Source organism: Hypanus sabinus, chromosome 26 (genome assembly GCF_030144855.1).
Source record: "Hypanus sabinus isolate sHypSab1 chromosome 26, sHypSab1.hap1, whole genome shotgun sequence".
NCBI classification, from domain to species: Eukaryota; Metazoa; Chordata; class Chondrichthyes; order Myliobatiformes; family Dasyatidae; genus Hypanus; species Hypanus sabinus.
In genome coordinates, this window is record NC_082731.1 from 44,266,337 (window position 1) to 44,291,369 (window position 25,033).

At 49.2% G+C, this 25,033-nt stretch overlaps 1 protein-coding gene across 1 annotated transcript in view; it reads right to left on the reverse strand.

The window, feature by feature from the left end:
• Positions 1-119: 119 nt before the first annotated feature.
• The window catches only part of fbxo46 (F-box protein 46), a 35,752-nt gene continuing 10,838 nt past the window's right edge, over positions 120-25,033 (reverse strand). The window contains exon 2 of the mRNA XM_059950955.1: positions 120-4,876. Within this exon, the coding sequence (XP_059806938.1) occupies positions 2,940-4,781 (1,842 nt within the window). The 5' untranslated portion in view covers positions 4,782-4,876 and the 3' untranslated portion in view covers positions 120-2,939. The remainder of the gene's footprint in view (positions 4,877-25,033) is intronic.

Genomic DNA, 25,033 nt, shown 5'->3' on the forward strand with positions numbered 1-25,033 from the left:
TGCCAACAGAACATCCCCTGTCTACCACCTTGGGCACATGTTTGCCACCACTGCTTACAGCAACGGGTCTCACCAGCTGTTGGTTTTTGAACCTTGGTTGAAGAAAAACTACATGTATGTCACTGTTTGAAACAAGTTTATTACCGGGTAAAACAAAAAAACAAACAAGAGAACTGGGAGGGGGCTTTGAACCTCCCTGTAACAGGACACTGAGCCAAGCCCGTTTTATACTTTGTTACACCTGAAAAGCTTCTTACAGCAACCAGCTTCCATTTGGGCATCTTGGTTTGGACACGAGCACCCAGCTGCCCAGATGTGGTTCAGTGAGATGTTTTTTTGCTGATGGTGAGGTATACAGGTACATTTTCTGACGTTCTGGGAGGTACTGAAACCTAGCACGCCCGCGGGTTAATACTTATTTCGGGGGGCGGGCGGGGGTAAAACTCGGCAGGCCCCTCTCTCAGTCGGATGACAACAGCCAGATGTTGTCAATGATGGGGCTTGGCTGCAGCAGCTTCAGAGGAGGGGGCCGATGAGGTGAGAATGCGAAAGGCTGTCGGCAACCACCGCTCCCTCTCCTCATGGAATTGTAACACTGCACAAGTCAGAAGGGGGACAACACTGTGGCGGTCCAGAAGAGGCCTCTTTAACCAGGGATCTTTCCCCTGCACACTGGGGAGCTGGGGTGGAGTGGCTCTGGGGATGGCGTATCAGATATATATGGAGGGGCAGCCATTTTGACTGGGGGGGGGGGCTCCTCAAGAGCTGACTGCACTTCAACCCCACTCTCCTGATCTATGGTCAACCGGTACTGTGGGGGGGGGGGCAAGCTGTCCATTCACAGGTCTACACAGCGGTCAGTCAAGGGGCAACAGCCTGCCCCTCTCCCAGGGTTATATCCATGCCCGGGTATCCTTACAGGAGCATGCAATCTCTATTGGAGGGGGTGAAGAGATCAGTGAACGGTCAGCACCCCCCCTCCCCGGGGAATTGTAGACAAAAAAACAATATTTTACCTTGAAATTGTTAATGATTTTGCGAACCTCTGATTATTGTCACTGAATAAACTTCTGTACATTTGTAAAGAAAAATTCAGGAGGGGACAGAGGAGGTATTTTGTTAACCAATACCCCAGACAGGAGTGGTGTCTACTTTCTTGTTGCCTCTCACCAAGATGAGTGAGGTGTGGGGTTAAAGTTCATCCTTGGTCACCAATGCCAACCCAATTCCAAAGCTTGCCTTTATTACTATCAGTGTGATTTTGGAACTAGAGTACGAAGCTTTGATGCGATTCTATCCAGCAGAAGCGACTCTGGACTGACCACCTCCCTACCTTCGCGGGTCCCTCCGTCGAGCTGAAATCAGAACTGGGCGGGCATTTGAACCTTGTGGCTCGAGTGCGACACACTGTGCGCTGCCCGCCGTTCCCTATTCCCGCCAACCTGCGCGGGTGGGCAGCGACCGAAACGTTCCCACGCGCACAGCCTTCATTGCCGGGCAGCCGCCACTTCCTTTTAAATGACGCTTTGATCACCTGCCACACAGATTGCAGGCCGTGTAAAAATTTCTTGCTCGGAGCAACGGTTGGTCTGCGCAGCTGTAAAAATAATTCAGAGGGAAGCTTTGGGCCCCTTAGAAAAGACAAGCTGACAATGGAGAGGGTTCAAAGGAGGTTCACAGCTGTGATTCCGGGACTGAAAGCCTCTTCACGTGAGGTGCATCCGAAGGCTCTGGGCCTCTGCTCACAGCAATTCAAAAGAATAAGGGGTGAGCCCATTGTTGAAGGCCTCGATAGAGCAGAGGTGGACCAGGTGTTTCCTGTGGTGGGAGAGTCTTCGACCAGAGGACGCTGCCTCGGAATGGAGGGGCATCTATTCAGAATGGAGATGAGGAGGAATTTCTTCAGTCAGAGAGGGGGTGAATCTGTGGGATTCTTTGCTACAGGCGGCTGGGGAGGCCAGATCTTTACGAGGTCGATAGATTCTTGGTTAGTCAGGGCACGGAGGGATACGGGGAGAGGACAGGAGAGTGGGGCTGAGAGGGAAAGTGAAATGGGGGAGCAGGTTCAGTTGGTCGAATGGCCTAACTCTGCTCCCGTATCTTATGGAAAGTTGGCACCATTTCCCACCCGTCCTTGGCTACAACTGCTAGTGGACCACTTGAAGACTAGGTAACCTCCCCATCTCCCATTCCCTTTAGGGGTAAATGTCTAGCAATAATGGACGTAGTTCCCTATGGTCACCGAGTGCCAGTTGGTGAGAGGGCAGCGTCATCAGTACTGCCCACTTTCATAAGTGGGTAAATGGTTAATGATTGAAGGTCGGGGAGGGGGGAGCCTTTTCTGACTGACAGTAAAATCCACAAACCCAGACCCCACCTTCTCGGCCGCACGGAGCTGTGTTTGGCGTCTCCTTCTGCCTTGTTGTCAAGCCAAATCTTTTGAAGACGGTCTGTCTCTGAGCCCTGAGGCAGGGAGAGGTGATGAGAGGTAGGGGCTGTTGTCTTCAATGTCCGGGGGTGGGGAGGGTTCCCTACTAATTTTGCCTCTGAACACACACATCTCAACTGCCAACGCCCTCCTCTGCCCCATGCAAGGTTAGCGAGACCCCCTCTGTAGATCCGGCGAGCTTGTGGGGTGAAATCTGCTCTAGTTTGATCAAAAATTAAATTACGGTAATATAATTTGTAAAACAGGGAGAGAAATCACACACACACTCTCTCTCTCTCACACACACACACACGCACACACAAACTTTTATCATGCTTCCAACAGAATTTTTTTTTACAACCCTTCCCCATTTCAAAACAGATCAAAAATTAAATAGCTCTAGCAGAACACAGAAGCCAGAAGATTCAATCACAGGACAGCACGGTGAGGGAGAGCGAGTTTTTGTTTTCTTAAAAAAAAGTTCCCTCCAGTTCCTTTTCATTTTGTCGTTTTACCTCCCCTCCTCCCTCTTCGCTGTGTCACTGGTCTGCACCCAGTTATTGTCATGTAGTCCGACCCGGCAGCCGGGGGTGTCCCTGTCTTTCCGGCGACAGCACATCCAGTAGGATCGTCCGTAAGGCAAGTCGTGGTGGTAAGGTTTGGGGTGCCAGCGGCAGAGGGAGACATCGCCCCTCTCATAATGCTTCTTGCACTGCTTGCAGGGGTCATCGCGGTAGAGAGGGTCCCGGTTCCAGCGCGAGTCAACGGCCCTGATCCCGTAGGCCTCGATGACCCCCTTGAAGTGGTGGCAGGCGCACTTGAGGGCGGCCAGGGACCGGGTGGGCAGGTAGCCCAGGATCTTGACCGTCACGTGGTCAGGCAGGAGGAGGAGGTACTGACGGGGTTCCAGGAGGCGCTGGATCTTGAAGCGGATCTCCAGGAAGTCATGCGAGACATGGCGATACAGGCAGTAGAGGGGGGCCTCCGGCTCGTCGGGCTGCGAGGGGCCCTTGTCCTCGGACTCACGGGCGCCGCGGATCCGGAGGGGCCCGGCCTTGGCCTCCTGGGGCTGGCCTGCCCGGCCCTGCTCGGCCTCGGGCCCCTGAGCCAGGGAGTGCAGGAAGAAGAGCTGCCCGGGGGGAGGCTCCTCGCAGCCCGGGCACTTGGCGTCCTGCCCCACCGTCACGCAGAGAGAGTCCTCCCGGTCGCCCGGGGAGCCCTCGCGGCCAAAGACGACGCACTGATCCACACCGCCGGTGACCACCACCTCCACCCGGAAGCCGGCACGACAGTCTCGGGACGCCCCTTTCTCCAGGGAGGAGGTGGCGGCATCCGGGGGCCCCGTCTCTCCCACCGGGCAAGGCGCTGCCATCTCTATGTCCGGCAGGGGTGGGGCCGGGGCAGGTTGGAAGGCGGGGGCAGCCGAGGGGGAGGAGGAGGAGGAGGGGGGCGAGGAGGGGGAGGTGGAGGGCCCAACGATTTGGTATAGGTCACAGGTGATTTTCTCCAGAGCCCCACCGCACACCGCCCGATTGCAGCTCATGAAAACGCTGCCGGCCGGAGCATCTGATCCCCGGGGCCCACCCCCTCCCCCTGCCCTGCCCGCCACCCGGAAGGCGATGCGGACCTCCCCGGCGGGGCAGGGGGGGCTGAAGTCCCCGCCGCCGGCCCCCAGCCCGTTGCGCCTCCGCGCCCCGGCTCCCCGCTGGGCCGATTCAATCCGGGCAATCGCCTCGGCCACCCGGCTGCTGCCCCTGCCTTCCCCCAGCTCCTCCTCCCCCTCCTCCTCCTCATCCCCCTCCTCTTCCTCCTCCTCCTCCTCCCGCCGGGGCGAGGGGCTCTCGGCTTCCTGTCCCGCCAACGCGGTGGCGGTGGAACGCTGCTCTACCAGGGCCACCATCTCGGCCACCGAGACCAGCTCCGCCTCGCCCAGAGGCTCCCTCGGCCCCTCCCTGGCAGGGTCATGTGACTTCCTCCTCCTCTTGGGCTTCGTCCCGTCCATTGTCCAGCTGCCCTTCACCTTGACGGCATTGGTCCGGCCGCTGTTGCCACCCCCTCCGCACTGGTGAGCCACAAAGAAGGCGATCTTCTCCTTGGTGTTGCCTGGCTTGATGACATACCAGGTGTCCAGCAGGACCCTGCCCTCCTCGCTCTGCCCCTCGCTCTGGCCATTGCCCCCGCCGGCACCGGGAATAGCGGGCGGCGTGTTCTCCGAGGCCGGCTTGCTCTCCTTCACCTTGGGGTCCCCCCCCGGGCTTTTCTTCAGGCTGATGCAGCACGGCTTGTTCTGCAGGTAGGTGCCGAAAGGCCGGGGACACCAGAGTCTTATGCGGGAGAAGGTGTTCTGCTCCATGGCACGCTCCGATCAGGTCCCGGCACTCACGGCCCTCCGCACACCCTCTCCGGGTTCATTCAGCGTACGAGAGGCGCTCCCAGTTCCGGCTTCCCCTGGAAAAGGCAACAGAACAGAAGGGCAGGCGTCAGTTCTCCAACTGGGACAAAACGAAAACCGGGAAAGAATAAGGTTGTACAACAGGGGGCACATTCTGCAGTGACCACAGCCCAGTTCTCTGTCCCAGGACACCAGGAAGATCTGCAGATGCTGGAAATCCAAAGCAACACACTCAGCACGTCAGGCGGTATCTGCCCTTCTCCACAGATGCTGCCTGGCCTGCTGGGCACTTCCAGCATTTCACAGACTCCTCCAGAGACGTCAAAACCCGGGATCTCACCCTTTCCAACGCTGATCCCCTCAACGAGGGCTGTGGTACCTCCTCCCAACCTCCCCCCCCTCCTGAAGGTTTATTACCACAGGGAGCAGCAAGGCCATGTGCTAGTTAACCCTAACATCACCACAGAGGCAGAGACCTGCGTTCAAGTCCTGCCGCTGAATGCAAGGAAGTTACACGTTCTCCCCATGTGGGTTTCCCCGGGTGCTCTGCTTTCCTCCCACATTCCAAAGACCTACAGGTTAAGTGGTCAGAGGGGTGCAATGGGGCAAGAGGCCAGAAGGGCCTGTAACGTGCGCTGTAGCTCTGAATATGGTTTCTGAATTGCGGGTCGGGCAGTTTCTGTGGTAAGAGAAACAGTCAAGACCCTCAGGTCAAAGATATTTCCTCAGGTCTGGGAAAGAATGCAACAAAGAAAGGGTCTCTGAAACTCTGGTGTGGAGGGGGCCACGGCAGAGGATCGGAAAAAGCTGCGGAGGATTGTAAACTCAGCCAGCTCCATCGCGGGCACTCGCCTCGCCAGCATCCAGGTCACCTCCGAAAAGGCAGCATCCGTCATTAAGGACCCCCACCACCCAGTACATGCCTTCTTCTCTTCATTACCGAAAGGGAAGAGGTTCAGAAGCCCGAAGACACACACCTGTATACCAGTCAGTAGTTTAATCAATCATTGTACGAGGGGTGATTGATAAGTTTGCGGCTTAAGGTAGAATTGAGATGAGTTATTAACTTAAAGCTTTCTGCATAATCCAATGAGGAAGCCCAGAGCAAACAAACACTCCTCGTATGATAGTAGGGAAGTGGTGTTGGGTAAATTGAAGGGATTAAAGGCAGATAAATCCCCAGGGCCAGATGGTCTGCATCCCAGAGTGCTTAAGGAAGTAGCCCAAGAAATAGTGGATGCATCAGTGATAATTTTTCAAAACTCCTTAGATTCTGGATTAGTTCCTGAGGATTGGAAGGTGGCTAATGTAACCCCACTTTTTAAAAAAGGAGGGAGAGAGAAACCAGGGAATTATAGACCGGTTAGTCTGACATCGGTGGTGGGGAAAATGCTAGAGTCGGTTATCAAAGATGGGATAACAGCACATTTGGAAAGAGGTGAAATCATCAGACAAAATCAGCACGGATTTGTGAAAGGAAAATCATGTCTGACGAATCTTAAAGAATGTTTTGAAGATGTAACTAGGAGAGTGGATAGGGGAGAGCCGGTGGACGTGGTATATTTAGATTTTCAAAAGGCTTTTGACAAGGTCCCATACAGGAGATTATTGTGCAAACTTAAAGCACATGGTATTGGGGGCATGCTATTGATGTGGATAGAGAACTGGTTGGCAGACAGGAAGCAAAGAGTGGGAGTAAACGGGACCTTTTCAGAATGGCAGGCAGTGACTAGTGGGATACCACAAGGCTCAGTGCTGGGACCCCAGTTGTTTACAATATATATTAATGATTTAGACGAGGGAATTAAATGCAGCATCTCCAAGTTTGCGGATGACACGAAGCTGGGCGGTGTTAGCTGTGAGGAGGATGCTAAGAGGATGCAGGGTGACGTGGATAGGTTAGGTGAGTGGGCAAATTCATGGCAGATGCAATTTAATATGGATAAATGTGAGGTTATCCACTTTGGTTGCAAGAACAGGAAAACAGATTATTATCTGAACGGTGGCCAATTAGAAAAAGGGGAGATGCAACGAGACCTGAGTGTCATTGTACACCAGTCATTGAAGGTGGGCATGCAGGTACAGCAGGCGGTGAAGAAGGCAAATGGTATGTTGGCATTCATAGCAAAAGGATTTGAGTACAGGAGCAGGGAGGTTCTACTGCAGTTGTACAAGGCCTTGAGAGACCGCACCTAGAATATTGTGTGTAGTTTTTGTCCCCTAATCTGAGGAAAGACATTCTTGCCATAGAGGGAGTATAGAGAAGGTTCACCAGATTGATTCCTGGGATGGCAGGACTTTCATATGAAGAAAGACTGGATCGACTAGGCTTATACTCACTGGAATTTAGAAAATTGAGGGGGGATCTTACTGAAATGTATAAAATTCTAAAGGGATTGGACAGGCTAGATGCAGGAAGATTGTTTCCGATGTTGGGGAAGTCCAGAACGAGGGTCACAGTTTAAGGATAAAGGGGAAGCCTTTTAGGACCGAGATGAGGAAAAACTTCTTCACACGGAGTGTGGTGTATCTGTGGAATTCTCTGCCACAGGAAATAGTTGAGGCCGGTTCATTGGCTATATTTAAGAGGGAGATTGATATGGCCCTTGTGGCTAAAGGGATCAGGGGGTATGGAGAGAAAGCAGGTACAGGGTTCTGAGTTGGATGATCAGCCATGATCATACTGAATGGCGGTGCAGGCTCGAAGGGCCGAATGGCCTACTCCTGCACCTATTTTCTATGTTTAAGCCTACCAATCCCGGAATAGTTTTGGTGAACCCTCTCCAGTGTCAGCACACCCCTTCTTGAATAAGGGACAAAACCACTCACAACAGTCAAAGTGAGGAGCTCACAACGCTTCTGGCAGATTTGTACACCTGACAATACCTGGGACACCCAAGAGGGCCTTTGCGGGAACTAGGTTCACCAAACACTGAGGAGCTGAGGAGATCCAGCCAGCCAGTTTCCCTCCAGGTCTCTCTCACCAGATGGCAGAATGCCAGAACTGAAGGGACACATACCCTGCTGGAGGAACACAACGGGTCGTGCAGTCTGTAGGTTTGGCGGGGGGGGGGGGGGGGGGGGGAGGAGGAAACGTTGGTGATTTGGGTCGAAACCTGGCAGGACGAAGGACCTGTCACCCTTCGCTGCCGCTGGGTGATGGCGCTGATGGAGCACCTGCGCCAGGGGGACTGTGGCAGTTCAAGAGGGCATCCCACCAGCACCTTCGAGGGCTAACTGGGGGGGGGGGAGGGGGAAGGATAGACAATAAATACAAGAAAAAGTGTCACCCTAGTCCTAGAGCGCCATAGTACAAAAACAGGCCCTTTGGCCCATCTAGATCATGCCAAACCATTATCCTACCTAGTTCCGTCAACTTGCACCTAGACTAGGGGTTCCCAACCTTTTTGATGCCATTAAGCAAGAGGTCCAGGGACCACAGACCTCCATACCCCTCTCGTCCACATACCTTCCAAATTTCTCTTAAATGTTGAAACCGAACCCACATCCACTACTCCCCCCCCCCTCCACCCCGGCAGCTCGTCCCGCACTCTCGCCACTCTCTGAGCGAAGATCCCCCTCGGCTGCCCCTTAAACCTTTCACCTTAACCCATGACTTCGCCCAGCCTCAGTAGAAAAAGCCTGCTTGCACTTACCCTCTTTATACCCCTCAGAATTTTGTGTACCTCTGTCAAATTCCCCCTCATTTGCCCAAGCTCAGTCCTAAACCAGTCAACGAGTCTCAGGGTTGCACACTGCATACATACTTTGACAATAAATATATTTTTAATCTTTCCTGATAGCTCAGGTCTTCAAGTCCCAGCGATAAGAGGGTGGATGGGGGGGGGGGGGGGGGTTTGTCAGGGTGACACAGGCTCACATGCAGCGCAGATCAATGGGGTCGATTGACCTGTTTCCATGGCAACAGATTAGTCTGCGTGAGCGGACACACCGGGCCCATTAGAATTGTTAACAAGCCTGTTTGGAACTGCGGTGCCAGAGACCGCAAGCTTCTTCTGCTTTCTTGCCAGCCGAGCTGCTGAATTATAAAAGGAGCCGCTATCAATGACGACGATAGAATCCCAAGGAAATCTGACCCGGGAGGCCGGCACTAGCTAATCACATAGAACATAGAGCAGTAACAGGGCAAGAATAGGCCATTCGGCCCACAGTGTTGTGCTGAACCAAGCAGACGTCGAACGGGCAACTAATCTCTCATTACGACACAATGTCTCTTCCCTTCCATTTTCCTCACATTTATATGCCGACCAAAATGACTCTCAAAGTCTCTAATGTATCTGCCTCAGCCTCTCACTCGCATCTCTCTGCTTCCTCACACCTCCTTTGAAATTATCCCCTCAGTTTAAACACATATCCTCTCACTCGCAACTCTCTGTACAAAAATCTGCCCCCTCACATCTCCTTTGAAATTACCATAGAACCAAAGACCACCACAGCACAGTACAGGCCCCTCAGCCCTCCATGTTGTGCCGACCCATATAATCCTTAAAAAAAAGTACTAAACCCACACTACCCCATAACCCTCCATTTTTCTGTCGTCCATGTGCCTGTCCAAGAGGCTCTTAAATACCCCTAATGTTTTAGCCTCCACCACCATCCCTGGCAAGTCATTCCAGGCACTCACAACCCTCTGTGTAAAAAACTTACCCCTGATGTCTCCCCTAAACTTCCCTCCCTTAACTTTGTACATATGCCCTCTGGTGTTTGCTATTGGTGCCCTGGGAAACAGGTACTGACTATCCACCCTATCTATGCCTCTCATAATCTTGTAGACCTCTATCAAGTCCCCTCTCATTCTTCTATGCTCCAAAGAGAAAAGTCCCAGCTCTGCTAACCTTGCTTCATATGACTTGTTCTCCAAACCAGGCAACATTTTGGTAAATCTCCTCTGCACCCTCTCACATATCCTCTCACTCGTAACTCTCTGTACAAAAATCTGCCCCCTCATGTCTCCTTTGAAATTACCCCCTCACTTTAAACACGTATCCTCTGGTAGTATACATTTAAAACCCTGGGAAAAAGATAGTTTCTCTCTTCTCCAGCCATGCATCTCATAATCTTTTAAACCTCTTACAGGTCTCTGCACATGAAGATCAAGAAGGGAACAAACTCGACTGGGCACCTGTGAGGGTCATGGCGCAGGCCGACACGCGAGTTGCAAAAGAATTCCGAGAAGCGTGGTTTCCCCCGAACAGTTCTGTGAACAAAAATGGCCGACCTCGATCCTACTTACGAGCCAAGGGAGGCAAAATTCCAGATCACAACGCACACGCAAAGTTCACCAAACAGCCAATCAGCGATGAGATTTCCTCCCCACATCCCGCGAGTCTCTGAAACGATGTCCAATCAGCTGATTGACAAGGGCCAAGCGTTCAGAGGACAGATCACAACTGATAGCGCACTGACGACGTCTCCTCGGGTGGTGAGGAAACGTTTGCAAGTAAATTGCCAAGGTCAGAGGGCAACTCAACGCAACCACAAACCACCCGAGCTACACTTCTGCCGACTTCCTGTAAAACCTCTGTCAGATCTCTCAGCTATCGCCACTGCAGAGAAAGCAAGCCAGGTTTGCCCAAATTCTCATTACAGTACACACGCCCTCTAATCCAAGCAACATCCTCTCCAAAGCCTCGTCATCCTTCCGACCAGAACTATATACAATACTCCAGCTGTGGCCTAACTAGAGATTTATAGGACTGCATCACACAACTTGCTGACTCTTTAAACTCAGCCTCGACTAATAAAGGTGAGGACGCCATAATCCTTCTGAACCACCCTATCAACCTGTATAGCCACGTTCATGGAGCTAATCATGTTCCACACCCACACATCACAAGACCACAAGACTATAAGACATAGGAGCAGAATTAGGCCATTTGGCCCATCGAATCTGCTCCACCATTTTATCATGCCTGATCCAATTTTCTTCTCAGTCCCAATCTCCTGCCTTTTCCTCATATCCCTTCATGCCCTGACCAATTAGGAATCTAACAACTTCTGCCTTAAATATGCATAAAGACTTGGCCTCCCCAGCTGCTTGTGGCAAGGAATTCCACAAATTCCCTACTCTCTGGCAGAAGAAATTTCTCCTCATCTCCATTATAAAAAGAATGCCCTTCTATTCTGAGTCTGTGTCCTCTGGTCTTGGACTCCCCCACCAAAGGGAACATCCTCCCCACATCCACTCTATCGAGGCCTTTCAACATTCGATAGGTTTCAATGAGATCACCCCTCTGAATTCCAGTGAGTAGAGGCCCAGAGCCATCAAACACTCTTCATATGACAAACCTATTAATCCCAGAAACATTTTCCTGAAGCTCATATGAACCCTCTCTAGATTCAACAAATCCTTTCTCAGATAAGGGGGCCCAAAATTGTTCACAAATCTCCAAGTGAGGCCTCACCAGTGCTTTATAAAGTCTCAACATTACATCCTTGCTTTTATATTCTAGTCCTCTCGAAATGAATGCTAACATTGCATTTGCTTTCCTCACCACCAACTCAACATGAGAATTAATCTTCAGGGAATCCTGCACAAGGACTCCCAAGTCCCTTTGCGCCTCAGGCTTTTGAATTTCCTCTCCATTTAGAGAATAGTCAACCCTTTCATTTCTTCTTCCAAAGTGCACGACCAGACACTTCCCAACACTGTATTCCATTCTTTGCCCATTCTCTGAATCTGTCTCAGTCCTTCTGTAGCCTCTCTACTCTCAGAACTACCTGACCCTCCACCTATCTTTGTATCGTCTGCGATTGTGTCAGCGTAGCAAGGGGATAGATAGACTTTCAGTTGGCTATAGGCCCACATCCCCAGCCAAAGGCAAAGAATGCCACAATGTTGAAGATATTGTCTCTCACGCTGGTGGCTCTGGACCCTGGCTGTTTGAGGGCTGACTGGCCTTTCCGACATTGGGATCTATCTAAAGTGCCCAGGAAGATGCAATTGCATCATTAACTCCCTCCTTCACACACCGTTCAGATTTTATTTATTTAGAGACACAGCACAGACCAGACCCTTGATCCACGACACCCAGCCGTCCCCCCCCCCCGATTTAAACCATGGACTAATCATGGGACAATCTACAGTGACCAATTAACCTACAAACCAGCAGGACGGTTAGCCAGTACACTCCTCGAACAGAAAATGAAACAGTTAACATCGCAGGGCAGCACAGCGGCATCTTGGTTAGCACGATGCTTTACAGTACAGGCGACCCGGGTTCAATTCCCGCCGCTGCCTGTAAGGAGTTTGTAACTTCTCCCCGTGACCGTGTAGGTTTCCTCCGGGTGTTCTGGCTTCCTCCCACAGTCCAAAAGACTTGTGGGATAGAGCATGCGCAATGGAGGAATGCTAAGTTGGCGCCAGAAGTGTGGTAACACTCAAGGGCCGCCTCCAGCGCATCTCTGATGGCTGATCAGTGACACAAAACCAAGTATTTCACGGCCTGTTTCAATACCTTGATGGCCCTGTAGCACAGAAGGGTAGGGTTAGAAGAAAGAGGTCCATAGTAATAGGGGACTCAATAGTCAGGGGTTCAGACAGGCGGTTCTGTGGAGGTGATCGGGAGTCCCAGATGGTAATTTGCCTCCCTGGTGCCAGGGTTCGGGACGTTTCTGATCGCGTCCAAGATATCCTGAAGTGGGAGGGTGAGGAGCCAGAGGTCGTGGTACATGTAGGTACCAATGACATAGGAAGGAAAGGGGAAGAGGTCCTGAAACGAGAGTATAGGGAGTTAGGAAGGCAGTTAAGAAGAAGGACCGCAAAGGTAGTAATCTCGGGATTACTGCCTGTGCCACGCGACAGTGAGAGTAGGAATAGAATTAGGTGGAGGATGAATGCGTGGCTGAGGGATTGAGGCAGGGGGCAGGGATTCAAGTTTCTGGATCATTGGGACCTCTTCTGGGGCAGGCGTGACCTGTTCAAGAAGGACGGGTTACACTTGACCTGGGGGAACCAATATCCTAGCGGGTAGGTTTGCTAGGGCTACAGGGCAGACTTTAAACTAGTAAGATGGGGGGGGGGGGCGGGAATCAATTTGAGGAAATCATGGGAGAGGAGGGTAGTTCACCAGTAGAGCAAGTAAGTAGACAGTGTGTGAGGGAGGAAAGGCAGGTGATGGAGAAGGGATGCTCAGCCCAAAGATGTAGGGGAGAAGAAAGAAAAGGATAATAAATTTGAATGCATTGTTAGGGATGAAAAGAGAGGAGGGGATGGAGAGTATCTTAAATGTATCTATTTTAATGCTAGGAGCATTGTAAGAAAGGTGGATGAGCTTAAAGCGTGGATTGATACCTGGAATTATGATGTTGTAGCTATTAGTGAAACATGGTTGCAGGAAGGGTGTGATTGGCAACTAAATATTCCTGGATTTAGTTGCTTCAGGTGTGATAGAGTAGGAGGGGCCAGAGGAGGAGGTGTTGCATTGCTTGTCCGAGAAAATCTTATGGCGGTGCTTTGGAAGGATAGATTAGAGAGCTCCTCTAGGGAGGCCATTTGGGTGGAATTGAAGAATGGGAAAGGTGCAGTAACACTGATAGGAGTGTATTATAGGCCACCTAATGGGGCGCGTGAGTTGGAAGAGCAAATGTGTAAGGAGATAGCAGATATTTGTAGTAAACACAAGGTGGTGATTGTGGGAGATTTTAATTTTCCACACGTAGACTGGGAAGCTCATTCTGTAAAAGGGCTGGATGGTTTAGAGTTTGTGAAATGTGTGCAGGATAGTTTTTTGCAACAATACATAGAAGTACCGACTAGAGATGGGGCAGTGTTGGATCTCCTGTTAGGGAATGCGATAGGTCAGCTGACAGATGTATTTGTTGGGGAGCACTTCGGGTCCAGTGATCACAACAGCATTAGCTTCAATATAATTATGGAGAAGGACAGGACAGGACCTAGAGTTGAGATTTTTGATTGGAGAAAGGCTAACTTTGAGGAGATGCGAAGGGATTTAGAGAGAGTGGATTTGGTCAAGTTGTTTTATGGGAAGGATGTAACAGAGAAATGGAGGTCATTTAAGGGTGAAATTATGAGGGTACAGAATCTTTATGTTCCTGTTAGGTTGAAAGGAAAGGTTAAAGGTTTGAAAGCACCATGGTTTTCAAGGGATATTAGAAATTTGGTTTGGAAAAAGAGGGATGTCTACAATAGATATAGGCAGCATGGAGTAAAGGAATTGCTCGAGGAATATAAAGAATGTAAAAGGAATCTTAAGAAAGAGATTAGAAAAGCTAGAAGAAGATACGAGGTTGGTTTGGCAAATAAGGTGAAGGTAAATCCAAAAGGTTTCTACAGTTATATTAAAAGCAAGAGGATAGTGAGGGATAAAACTGGCCCCTTAGAGAATCAGAGTGGTCAGCTATGTGTGGAGCCGAGGGAGATGGGAGAGATTTTGAATGATTTCTTCTCTTCGGTATTCACTAAGGAGAAGGATATTGAATTGTGTAAGGTTGGGAAACAAGTAAGTAAGTTATGGAACCTATGACAATTAAAGAGGTGGAAGTACTGGTGCTTTTAAGAAATTTAAAAGTGGATAAATCTCCGGGTCCTGACAGGATATTCCCCAGGACCTTGAGGGAAGTTTGTGTAGAAATAGCAGGAGCTCTGACGGAGATCTTTAAGATGTCATTAGAAACGGGGATTGTGCCGGAGGATTGGCATATTGCTCATGTGGTTCCATTGTTTAAAAAGGGTTCTAGAAGTAAGCCTAGCAATTATAGACCTGTCAATTTGACATCAGTGGTGGGTAAATTAATGGAAAGTATTCTTAGAGATAGTATTTATAATTATCTGGATAGACAGGATCTGATTAGGAGTAGCCAGCATGGATTTGTGCGTGGAAGGTCATGTTTGACAAACCTTATTGAATTTTTTGAAGAAGTTACGAGGAATGTTGACAAGGGTAAGGCAGTGGATGTGGTCTATATGGACTTCAGCAAAGCCTTTGACAAAGTTCCACATGGAAGGTTAGTTAAGAAGGTTCAGTCGTTAGGTATTAATGCTGGAGTAATAAAATGGATTCAACAGTGGCTAGATGGGAGATGCCAGAGAGTAGTCGTGGATAATTGTTTATTGGGATGGAGGCCGGTGACTAGCGGGGTGCCTCAGGGATCTGTTTTGGGCCCAATGTTGTTTGTAATATACATAAATGATCTGGATGATGGGGTGGTAAATTGGATTAGTAAGTATGCCGATGATACTAAGGTAGGAGATGTTGTCGATAATGTGGTGGGTTTTCAAAGCTTGCAGGGAGATTTATGCCAGTTAGAAGAAAGGGCTGAACATTGGCAGATGGAGTTTAATGCTGAGAAGTGTGAGGTTCTACATTTTGGCAGGAATAATCCAAATAGAACATACAGGGTAAATGGTAGGGCATTGAGGAATGCAGAGGAACAGAGAGATCTAGGAATAACAGTGCATAGTTCCCTGAAGGTGGAGTCTCATGTAGATAGGGTGGTGAAGAAGGCTTTTGGAACGCTGGCCTTTATAAATCAAAGCATTGAGTACAGAAGTTGGAATGTAATGTTAAAATTGTACAAGGCATTGGTAAGGCCAAATTTAGAATATTGTGTGCAGTTCTGGTCACCGAATTATAGGAAAGATATCAATAAATTAGAGAGAGTGCAGAGACAATTTACTAGGATGTTACCTGGGTTTCAGCACTTAAGTTACAGAGAAAGGTTGAACAAGTTAGGTCTCTATTCATTGGAGTGTAGAAGGTTGAGGGGGGATTTGATCAAGGTATTTAAAATTTTGAGAGGGATAGATAGAGTTGACGTGAATAGGCTTTTTCCATTGAGAGTAGGGGAGATTCAAACGAGAGGACATGATTTGAGAGTTAGGGGGCAGAAGTTTAAGGGAAACACAAGGGGGTATTTCTTTACTCAAAGAGTGATAGCTGTGTGGAATGAGCTTCCTGTAGAAGTAGTAGAGGCCAGTTCAGTTGTGTCATTTAAGGTAAAATTGGATAGGTATATGGACAGGAAAGGAGTGGAGGGTTATGGGCTGAGTGCAGGTAGGTGGGACTAGGTGAGAGTAAGCGTCGGCACGGACTAGAAGGGCCAAGATGGCCTGTTTCCGTGCTGTAATTGTTATGTGGTTATATTGTTATATTACATGTGACGAACAAAGCCGATCTTTTTCCTCAAGCTGGCTACTCGGACTACACAAAGCCGACTGGATACAGTGCAGGCTGAACGGTGGTGCGCTGATCTCGGAGGCCAAAGGCTCGGCACACATCGTGGGCCAGAGGGTCGGCCCGCACTGTACTGTTCAATGCTGAGACAAAGGAGCAGGATTAGGCTTTTCGGCCCAACGAGTCTTCTCTGCCATTTCATCATCATATCCGTCCTAACCCCACTCTCCTGTCTTCTCCCATAACCTACAGGACCACAAGACTCTTCACTGCCCGTTACACTGCAGGTGCTTAGGGCGACAATGGAGGCCCTCCATCTCTGATGGTGTCCAGGGTCATTTGTCATTTGTCATCGGTTTTTCATGACTGTCAGTCGTGCGAGTTCCGGGTGCAGACTCAGGGACCTTTCGTTTCAGATGCAGAAGAGGACAGCACAGGAACAGGCCATTCGGCCCACAGTCTTGCACTGAACCAGCTAAAAAGCAAATCAAAAACCCCCAAACACTGATCCCTCCTGCCTACACCGTGTCCCTATCCCTCCATCTCCCTCACATCCATGTGTCCATCCAAACGTTTCTTAAAAGCCTTGAATTTATTTGCCTCTGCCACCACTCCAGGCATCCACCACTCTCTGAGTAAAAAAGCTTACCCCTCACATCCCCCCTGAACCTGCCCCCTCTCACCTTCAATGCATGCCCTCTGGTATTAGACATTTCAACCCTGGTAAACAGGTACTTCCTGTCCACTCTATCAATGCCTCCCATGACCTTACAAACCTCGGTCCCATCTCCCCTCAGCCTCCGCCGCTCCAGAAACAACCACCCAAGTTTATCCAGCCTCGTGACAGCACACCAGGCAGCGTCCTGGTAAACCCCCTCTCCAAAGCTTCAACACCCTTCCTATAGTGAGGCAACCAGGACTGTGTGCAATATTCCAGTTGTGGCCTAACCAGAGTTTTATAAAGTTGCAACATATTTTTTATAACGGATTTTTACCAGTCAGGGTTGTTAGCCCTGAGCTGAACCCCCGAACCTGGAGGACCGGTGGACACTCTTAATCTGACCTCTACCCTTTGACCTGTTTGTCATGGGTGACCCTACCAAGAGCCAAAGCATAAACCCTGACTCCAGCCAACGTTGCTCTCCGGTCATTGAGGCACACAAGCCTCCAAAGCCTACATCGAGGTTGTGGTCCTCTAGGAGGAAGACCATAAGACATAGGAGCAGAATTAGGCCATTTGCCCACAGCCCTCTGAGGGCCAATCAGACCTCATCCTGTTCCAAAGAGGACATGCTTTGTTGGCAGATTGAAACAGTAAGAATTTCACTGCTCCCATATCTTTGATGGTGTATTGTTCAGCTAGGGAATCTCCAGTTTTCCCTCTTGGGACAAAGACCTCAAGAATCTTGGAAGGACATGTGTTTACCAAGGGGACACGGAGGGAAGCTGTTCCCATCAGCAAAGAGCGAGGAATATACATATTTTTCCCAGAAAAGTTACAAAGGCAGATGCAAGAATAAGAATCAGATTTAATATCACCATCGTGGCCAGCTTCTTCCCCACTGTCATCCATGAACCCATGAACACGACCTCACTACTTTCATTTGCTGTTTTAAAAATATTCACCCCCCCCCGCTGAAAGTTTTCATGTTTTATTGTTTTATAACATTGAATCACAGTGGATTTAATTTGGCTTTTTTGACACTGATCAACAGGAAAAGACTCCTTTGTATCAAAGTGAAAACAGATATACAGATAACAGATAACAAAGTGATATAAATTAATTACAAATATAAATCACAAAATAATTGATTGCACCCCCTTCAAGTCAGTATTTAGAAGATGCACCTTTGGCAGCAATTGAGTCTGTGTGGATAGGTCTCTATCAGCTTTGGACATCTGGACACTGCAATTTTTCCCCATTCTTCTTTACAAAACTGCTCAAGCTCTGCCAGATTGCGTGGGGATGGTGAGTGAACAGCCCTTTTCAAGTCCAGCCACAAATTCAATTGGATCGTGGTCTGGGCTTTGTTATTTTTAATCCATTCCTGTGTAGCTTTGGCTTTCTGCTTGGGGTCATTGAAGGGAAACAAGATCTTCTCCCAAGCCGCAGTTCTCTTGTAGACTGCATCAGGTTTTCCCTCCAGGGTTTCCCCGTATGTTGCTGCATTCATTTTACCCTCTACCGTCACCCTCTGGTTAGGCCACACTTGGAGTACTGTGTCCAGTTCTGGTCGCCTCACTATAGGAAGGATGTGGAAGCATTGGAAAGGGTACAGAGGAGATTTACCAGGATACTGCCTGGTTTAGAGAGGATGGATTATGATCAGAGATTAAGGGAGCTAGGGCTTTACTCTCTGGAGAAGAGGAGGATGAGAGGAGACATGATAGAGGTGTACAAGATATTAAGAGGAATAGACAGAGTGGACAGCCAGCGCCTCTTCCCCAGGGCACCACTGCTCAGTACAAGAGGACATGGCTTTAAGGTAAGGGGAGGGAAGTTCAAGAGGGATATTAGAAGATTTTTCACTCAGAGAGTGGTTGGTGCGTGGAATGCACTGCCTAAGTCAGTGGTGGAGGCAGATACATTAGTGAAATTTAAGAGACTACTAGACAGGTATATGGAAGAATTTAAGGTGGGGGTTTATATGGGAGGCAGGGTTTAAGGGTCAGCACAACATTGTGGGCTGAAGGGCCTGTACTGTGCTGCACTATTCTATGTTAAGCCTCCCGGGGCCAGCTGCAGTGAAGCATCCCCACAGCACCATGCAGCCTCCACCGTGCTTCATGGTAGGGAAGGTGTGTTTTTGATGATGTATGGTGTTATGCTTACGTTTCGTCTGATAGCCAAAAAGCTCCATTTTGGTTTCAACAGACCAAAGAATCTTCTCCCAGCTGACTTCAGAGTCTCACATGCCTTCTGGCAAACTCCAGCCAAGATTTCACGTCCATTTTATTTCCCATCGATGGCTTTCTCTTTGCCACTCTCCCACAAAGCTGCGTTTGGTGAGGCACCCGGGCAAGTTGTTGTATGCGCAGTCTCTCCCATCTCAGCTTGTAACTCCTCCAGAGACTTCACAGGTCTCTTGGTGGCCTCCCTCACTAGTCCCCTTCTTGCACGGTCACTCAGTTTTTGAGGACGGCCTGCTCTAGGCAGATTTACAGCTGCGCCATATTCTTTCCATTTCTTGATGTTTGACTTAACTGTGTTCCAAGGGATATTCAGTGACTTAGAAATTTTCTTGTATCCATCTCCTGGCTTGTGCTTCTCAATAACCTTTTAGCGGAATTGCTTGGAGTGTTCTTTTGTCTTCATGATGTAGGTTTTACCAGGATACTGACTCGCCAACAGTTGGACCTTCCAGATACAGGTGTATTTTTACTATAGTCAATTGCAACACCGCGACTACACACAGTGATCTCCAACTAACTAATTATGTGACTTCTAAAACCAATTCGCTGCATCCGTGATAATTTGGTGTGTCACAATGAAGGGGATGAATTCCTTTTTGTGTTTTCCCTTTTGTGCAATCAATCATTTTGTGTTTTACTTGTAATTAATTTAGAGATCTGTTTTCACTTTGACAAGAAAGAGTCTTTTTTCTGTTATCAGTGTCAAAAAAAGCCAGATTAAGCATGAAAACTTCCAGGAAAGTGGGTGAATACTTTTTATAGGCACTGTACATGCACAGCCTGCCATGCTTTCTTAGTAAGTGTATCAATATGTAGATCCTCAGAGATGCTGACACCCATGAACTTGAAATTGCTCACTCTCTCCACTTCCAATTCCTCGAAAGCCGAGAAATTCACAGAATTATAGTCATAAGAGCCTGTAGCACAGAAACGGATAAAATGTCAAGGCATCAGCATGTTAGCAGAGCAATTAGCGCATTCACTTTACAGTGCTAGAGATCTCCGACCGGGGTTCAATACCCCCGCTCCACGATCTGTAAGGAGTGTGAACGTTCTCCCCCGTGACCACACAGAATTCCTTCAGGCGCTCTGTCTTCCTCCCAAGTTCCAAAGTGCGGATCGGGGTTAGTAAATTGTAGGGCCGCCATGTTGGCGCCGGAATTGTGACGGCACCTTCAGGCCCCGCCCCCAAGCATAACCCCGCTGCTCCGATTTGATGCAAATAATGCATTTCAAAAGTTCAAAGTTCAAAATAAACCTATCATCAAAGCCATGTCACCATATACTACCCCGAGATTCAAATTCTTGTGGGCATTCACAGTAAAACAAAGAAATAAAAATAGAATCAATGAAAAAACTGTACAGGAAGACTGGCAGAAGCCAAATAATATGCCACCCTCAGCACCCCAGGAATCAGCTTTATTCACCATACATACTTCTGTGCATTTGGCATTTGCTGTTGCATTAGGATTTGGAGTAAGCGTGCATAAATACCAGCACGTATTTACAATGTAAACAGCTTTATAAAGTGTGGTTTAAAGGGTTGACAGTGCAGTGAAGTGACGCGGGTAATAGAGGGGGTGGGGGGGCTCACTCGAATGGTGGATCAGATTAACTGTCTGGGGGCAAGAAACTTTTAAGATGACATGTAGTTGAAAGGCCTCGATAGAGTGGATGTGGAGAGGATAGTTCCTACAGCGCGGGAGCCGCAGACCAGAGGGAGCAGCCTCATAATGTCCATTTAGAACAGAGATGAGGAGGAATTTCTTTAGCCTGAGAGTGGTGAATCTGTGGAATTTGTTGCCACAGGTGGCTGTGGAAGCCAAGTGTTTGTGTATATTTGAGGCAGAGGTTGATAGATTATCGGGGCATGAAGGGATGTGGGGGGAGAAGGCAGGAGATTGGAGCTGAGATGGGAAATAGATCAGCCATGATGAAATGGTGGAGCAGACTCGATGGGCCAAATGGCCTAATTCTGGTCAGATATTTTATGCTTTTATAGCATCTGTTTGTTTAACAGCACCTACAGTGATTTCTAGAAGGGAGCTTTTGGAAAAGGCAGTCTGCTGAGTGCGAAGTGTCCACAACGATTTGTTTCCTGTCCGGTTCACATAAAATACAAGTGGAATTACTGTTGGATCCGAGGAAAACAAATCCAGGGTATCCCGTCTCTCCTCGTGACTGAAATGCTGCATCCTCCCCCAGGAACATCGTGATGACTCCCCATAGCACCCTCTCCCATGTAAGTGCATCCTTCCTATAGGGTGTGCCGTGTAAATGCGTCCTTCCTATAGGGTGCGCCGTGTAAATGCTTCCTTCCTATAGGGTGCACCGTGTAAATGCGTCCTTTCTATAGGGTGCGCCGTGTAAATGCTTCCTTCCTATAGGGTGTACCGTGTAAATGTGTCCTTTCTATAGGGCGTGCCGTGTAAATGCGTCCTTTCTATAGGGTGCGCTGTGTAAATTCGTCCTTCCTATAGGGTGTACCGTGCTCCAACCCAGTTTCTCACCAACACTGCCAACAAGGATCAGCTCTGGCCATCACGCGTACATTGAAACATGCAGTGGAACGCGGCCTTTGCTTCTTCAACAACCAACGCGGTCTGAACGCGTGCTGGGGCAGACCGCAGTTGGCGCCACACTTCCAGTGCCAACACAGCATGCCCACAACTCCTAATCTGTACACATTTGGGAACGATCAGTCCCTGATCAGAGTGGGTGCTACCCTTCTCAATGTTACTGGCCCTCCTCCAGCACCTTTCTGCAAATGCGTCCTTGAAGGCAGGTAGACTGGAGCTGGTGAAGGCTACTGTGCCGATCAATATTATCTCGTGGCCTGACACCAGCAACAGAAGCTTTCATGCCATCTGATACTCCTTACGCTGACATCTAAAGCGTCAACGTGCATGACTCAGAGATCAGCACCAGAGTGGCGGAGGTTCGGAGTTTACCATCTACCAAACTGAACTGAGAGAATGAATGCCAACACCGAACGGTGAGATGTTCAAGGGGAAGCGGAGGGGGGAAACTCTTCACTCCGAGGGTGGTGAGAGTGTAGGATGAGTTGCCACTGGAAGTGGGCTCGATTTCAACCCCTAAGTTTGGGTAAGTACATGAATGGGAGGGGTATGGTGGGCTATGGTCCAGCTGTGGGTCGAAGGGAGTAGGCAGAGTAACCGTTCAGCAAGGGCTAGATGGGCTGAATGGCCTGTCTCTGTACTGAGATACTCTATGAGACTGACATTTACGGGAGGATAGTTTACACTGCCGGGGTTCCCAACCTGGGGTCCATGTACCCCTCGCTTAATGATAGGTTCACGATACGTTCATTATCAAAGTGTGTGTGCAGTATAAACTCCGAGATTCGTCTTCTCCACAGACAGTCAGGAAACAAAGAGACCGTCCAAAGAAAAACACCCACCGCGTCCCCACCCCCGGTGCAAAATAAAACAAATCCCGCAGACAGCAACAAGAACATCAAGCCCCCGCGCGCAAAAAAAAAGACAAGTCATGCAAATGGCAACAATATCAACCACACACCCAAAACAAAAATCAGGCCAATGGCAACAAGAAGGAACTAGTGAAAACAGTGAATATAAAAATATCAAATCAGAAGAGTTGAATCCATAAACCGCAGGCCGGGAACTGCAGCACCAACCTCCATCGAGGGACACCACTCCAACGCACAGACCTTCTCTTGGGGGGTAGGGTCCATCGCATATATAAAATGAGGTTGGGATGTGTTAACAATCTGCTTAACCATGAGATGGCACGGACTTGATGGGCCAAATAGCCTGTCTCTGTACTGTAATAATTTAGTCGCAGGTGACTTCTCACAAATGGTTTCGGTCAGAATTTGAAACCGAAACGGATGGGGTGGAGGAATTCAGGAAAGGCACCAGGCCCCAGTAGAATTAGCCAGCGTTACCAGCGTGAGAGGGAGTGAACTCGGGGGACATCGTGGAGGAGCACAGCGGGATGAGTTGTGGCGGCAGAAGGAAAGGGACTGCTGCCGTTTCGAGTCGAACCCCTGTGTCAGCCCTGAGCTGCCGAGTTCTCCCATCAGACCCTGCTCCAGAACCCAGCGTCCATAGACGCCCGTGTCTCCAATGTAGGAGGCCAAAATGGGGCAGGGTAGGGATTTCGGAGAGTTCAGGGTTCAATTCCGGTGCCGGCAACACCTGTAAATGAATTTGTACATTTCCCCGTGACAGCACGGGTTTAGTTTGGGTGCTGTTCATCCCATAGTCCAAAGACGCACCAGTCAGTAGGTTAATTGGTCATTGTAAATTACGCTGTGGTTAGGCCAGGGTTAAATCGGTGGCTTGCTGTGTGTACTGGCTTAGACCATAAGACAAAGGAGCAGAAGTCGGCCATTCGGCCCATCGAGTCTGCTCCACCATTTTCATTCTCCCATTTAGTCCCATTCCCCCGCCTTCTCACCATAACCTTTGATGCCCTGGTTACTCAGATTCCTATCAATCTCTGCCTTAAATACACCCAGTGACCTGGCCTCCACTGCCACCCGTGGCAACAAATTCCACAGATTCACCACCCTCTGTTCTGAATGGGTGCCCGTCAATCCTTAATTCATGTACTAGACTCCCCCACCATGGGAAACAACTTTGCCACATCCACTCTGTCCATGCCTTTCAACATTCGAAATGTTTCTATGAGGTCCCCCCCCCCCCCCCCATTCTTCTAAACTCCAAGGAGTACAGTCCAAGAGCGGTCAAACGTTCCTCATATGTTAACCCTCTCATTCCCGGAATCATTCTAGTGAATCTTCTCTGAACCCTCTCCAACGTCAGCGCATCCTTTCTTAAATAAGGAGCCCAAAACTGCGCACAGTACTCCAGGTGTGGTCTTACCAAAGGGCCCATTCCACTCTGTTACAGTAAATATAATTTCAATGTCTGCAGAACACCTTGGCACTAACTTCTGAGGCCCACGACCTTGTCGTAGGGTTTGAAGGTTTGTGTCCCACAATGACCCAGACAGCAACGTTGGCTCGGGTGCAGAGAGCGGCAGACTGACCCAAAGGCACACCCCTCTCCAATAACGGAAGCTTCTACAGCGTCAGACGCTCGCAAATTTCCACAGACATGCTGTGGAGAGCATCTTAACCGGCTGTGATTGGAGGGGATCGAAAGAAGCTGCAGAAAGCTCCATCAGGCGAACCAGCCTCCCCAGCATCCAGGACATTGTCAAGGAGCGCTGTCTCAAAAAGGCGGCATCCATCATTAAGGACCCCCACCACCCAAGACATGCCCTCTTCTCATTGCTACCATCAGGGAGGAGGTACACACTCAATGATTCAGGAACAGCTTTTTCCCCTCTGCCGTCAGACTTCTAAATGGGCATTGAACCCATGAACCCTATCTCTCTACTTAGTTATTGTCTTTATTATGCATTGCACTGCAGCCACATAACAAATTTCATAGCATACGTGGGTGATATTAAACCCGATTCTGATTCAGGTACTGCCTCCAGCCCCACCATCAGGGTTACACATCTCCTCGAGGCTACCATCGGGCAGGAAGTAGAGAAACGTGAAGTCCAACACTAGGGGCAGCTACCCTCCATCAACCAGCCCGCAAATCGCTGCGACCACATTCGCCACCTTGCCCTACCAGAGATCATTTTTGTTCTAATTGTGGTTCTTTCTGAAAGTTCGAAAGTAAATTTATTATCAAAGTCACCACACACAACCCCGAGGTCCGTTTTCTTGCAGCATTCACAAAACAACGAAAATAACAGTAAAATCGATGGAAAAGCACAATGTGCAAAAGAGGAGAAAATGCGCTAACACAAAAAAAACAATAAATCAATAACACTGCGAACATGAGATGCAGAGTCCTTGAGGGCAAGTACATAGGCTGTGGAATCAGTTCAGAGTTCACTACGACGACGTTCAGGAGCTTGATGGCTGAAGGATTATAACTGCTCCTGACCCAGGGGCTGCTGACTGGGGACAGCATCAAGACACCTTTCATCCTGGACGCTGCCCTACTGCGACAGCACTCTTTGTAGGTGTGCTCAGTAGAAAGGAGGGCCTTACCTGCGATGAGCTTGTACCATCCACGTTTAACTTGTGTTTTATCTTGTGAACATTACAGACCTGGCACTTGCACTGTATCGTTT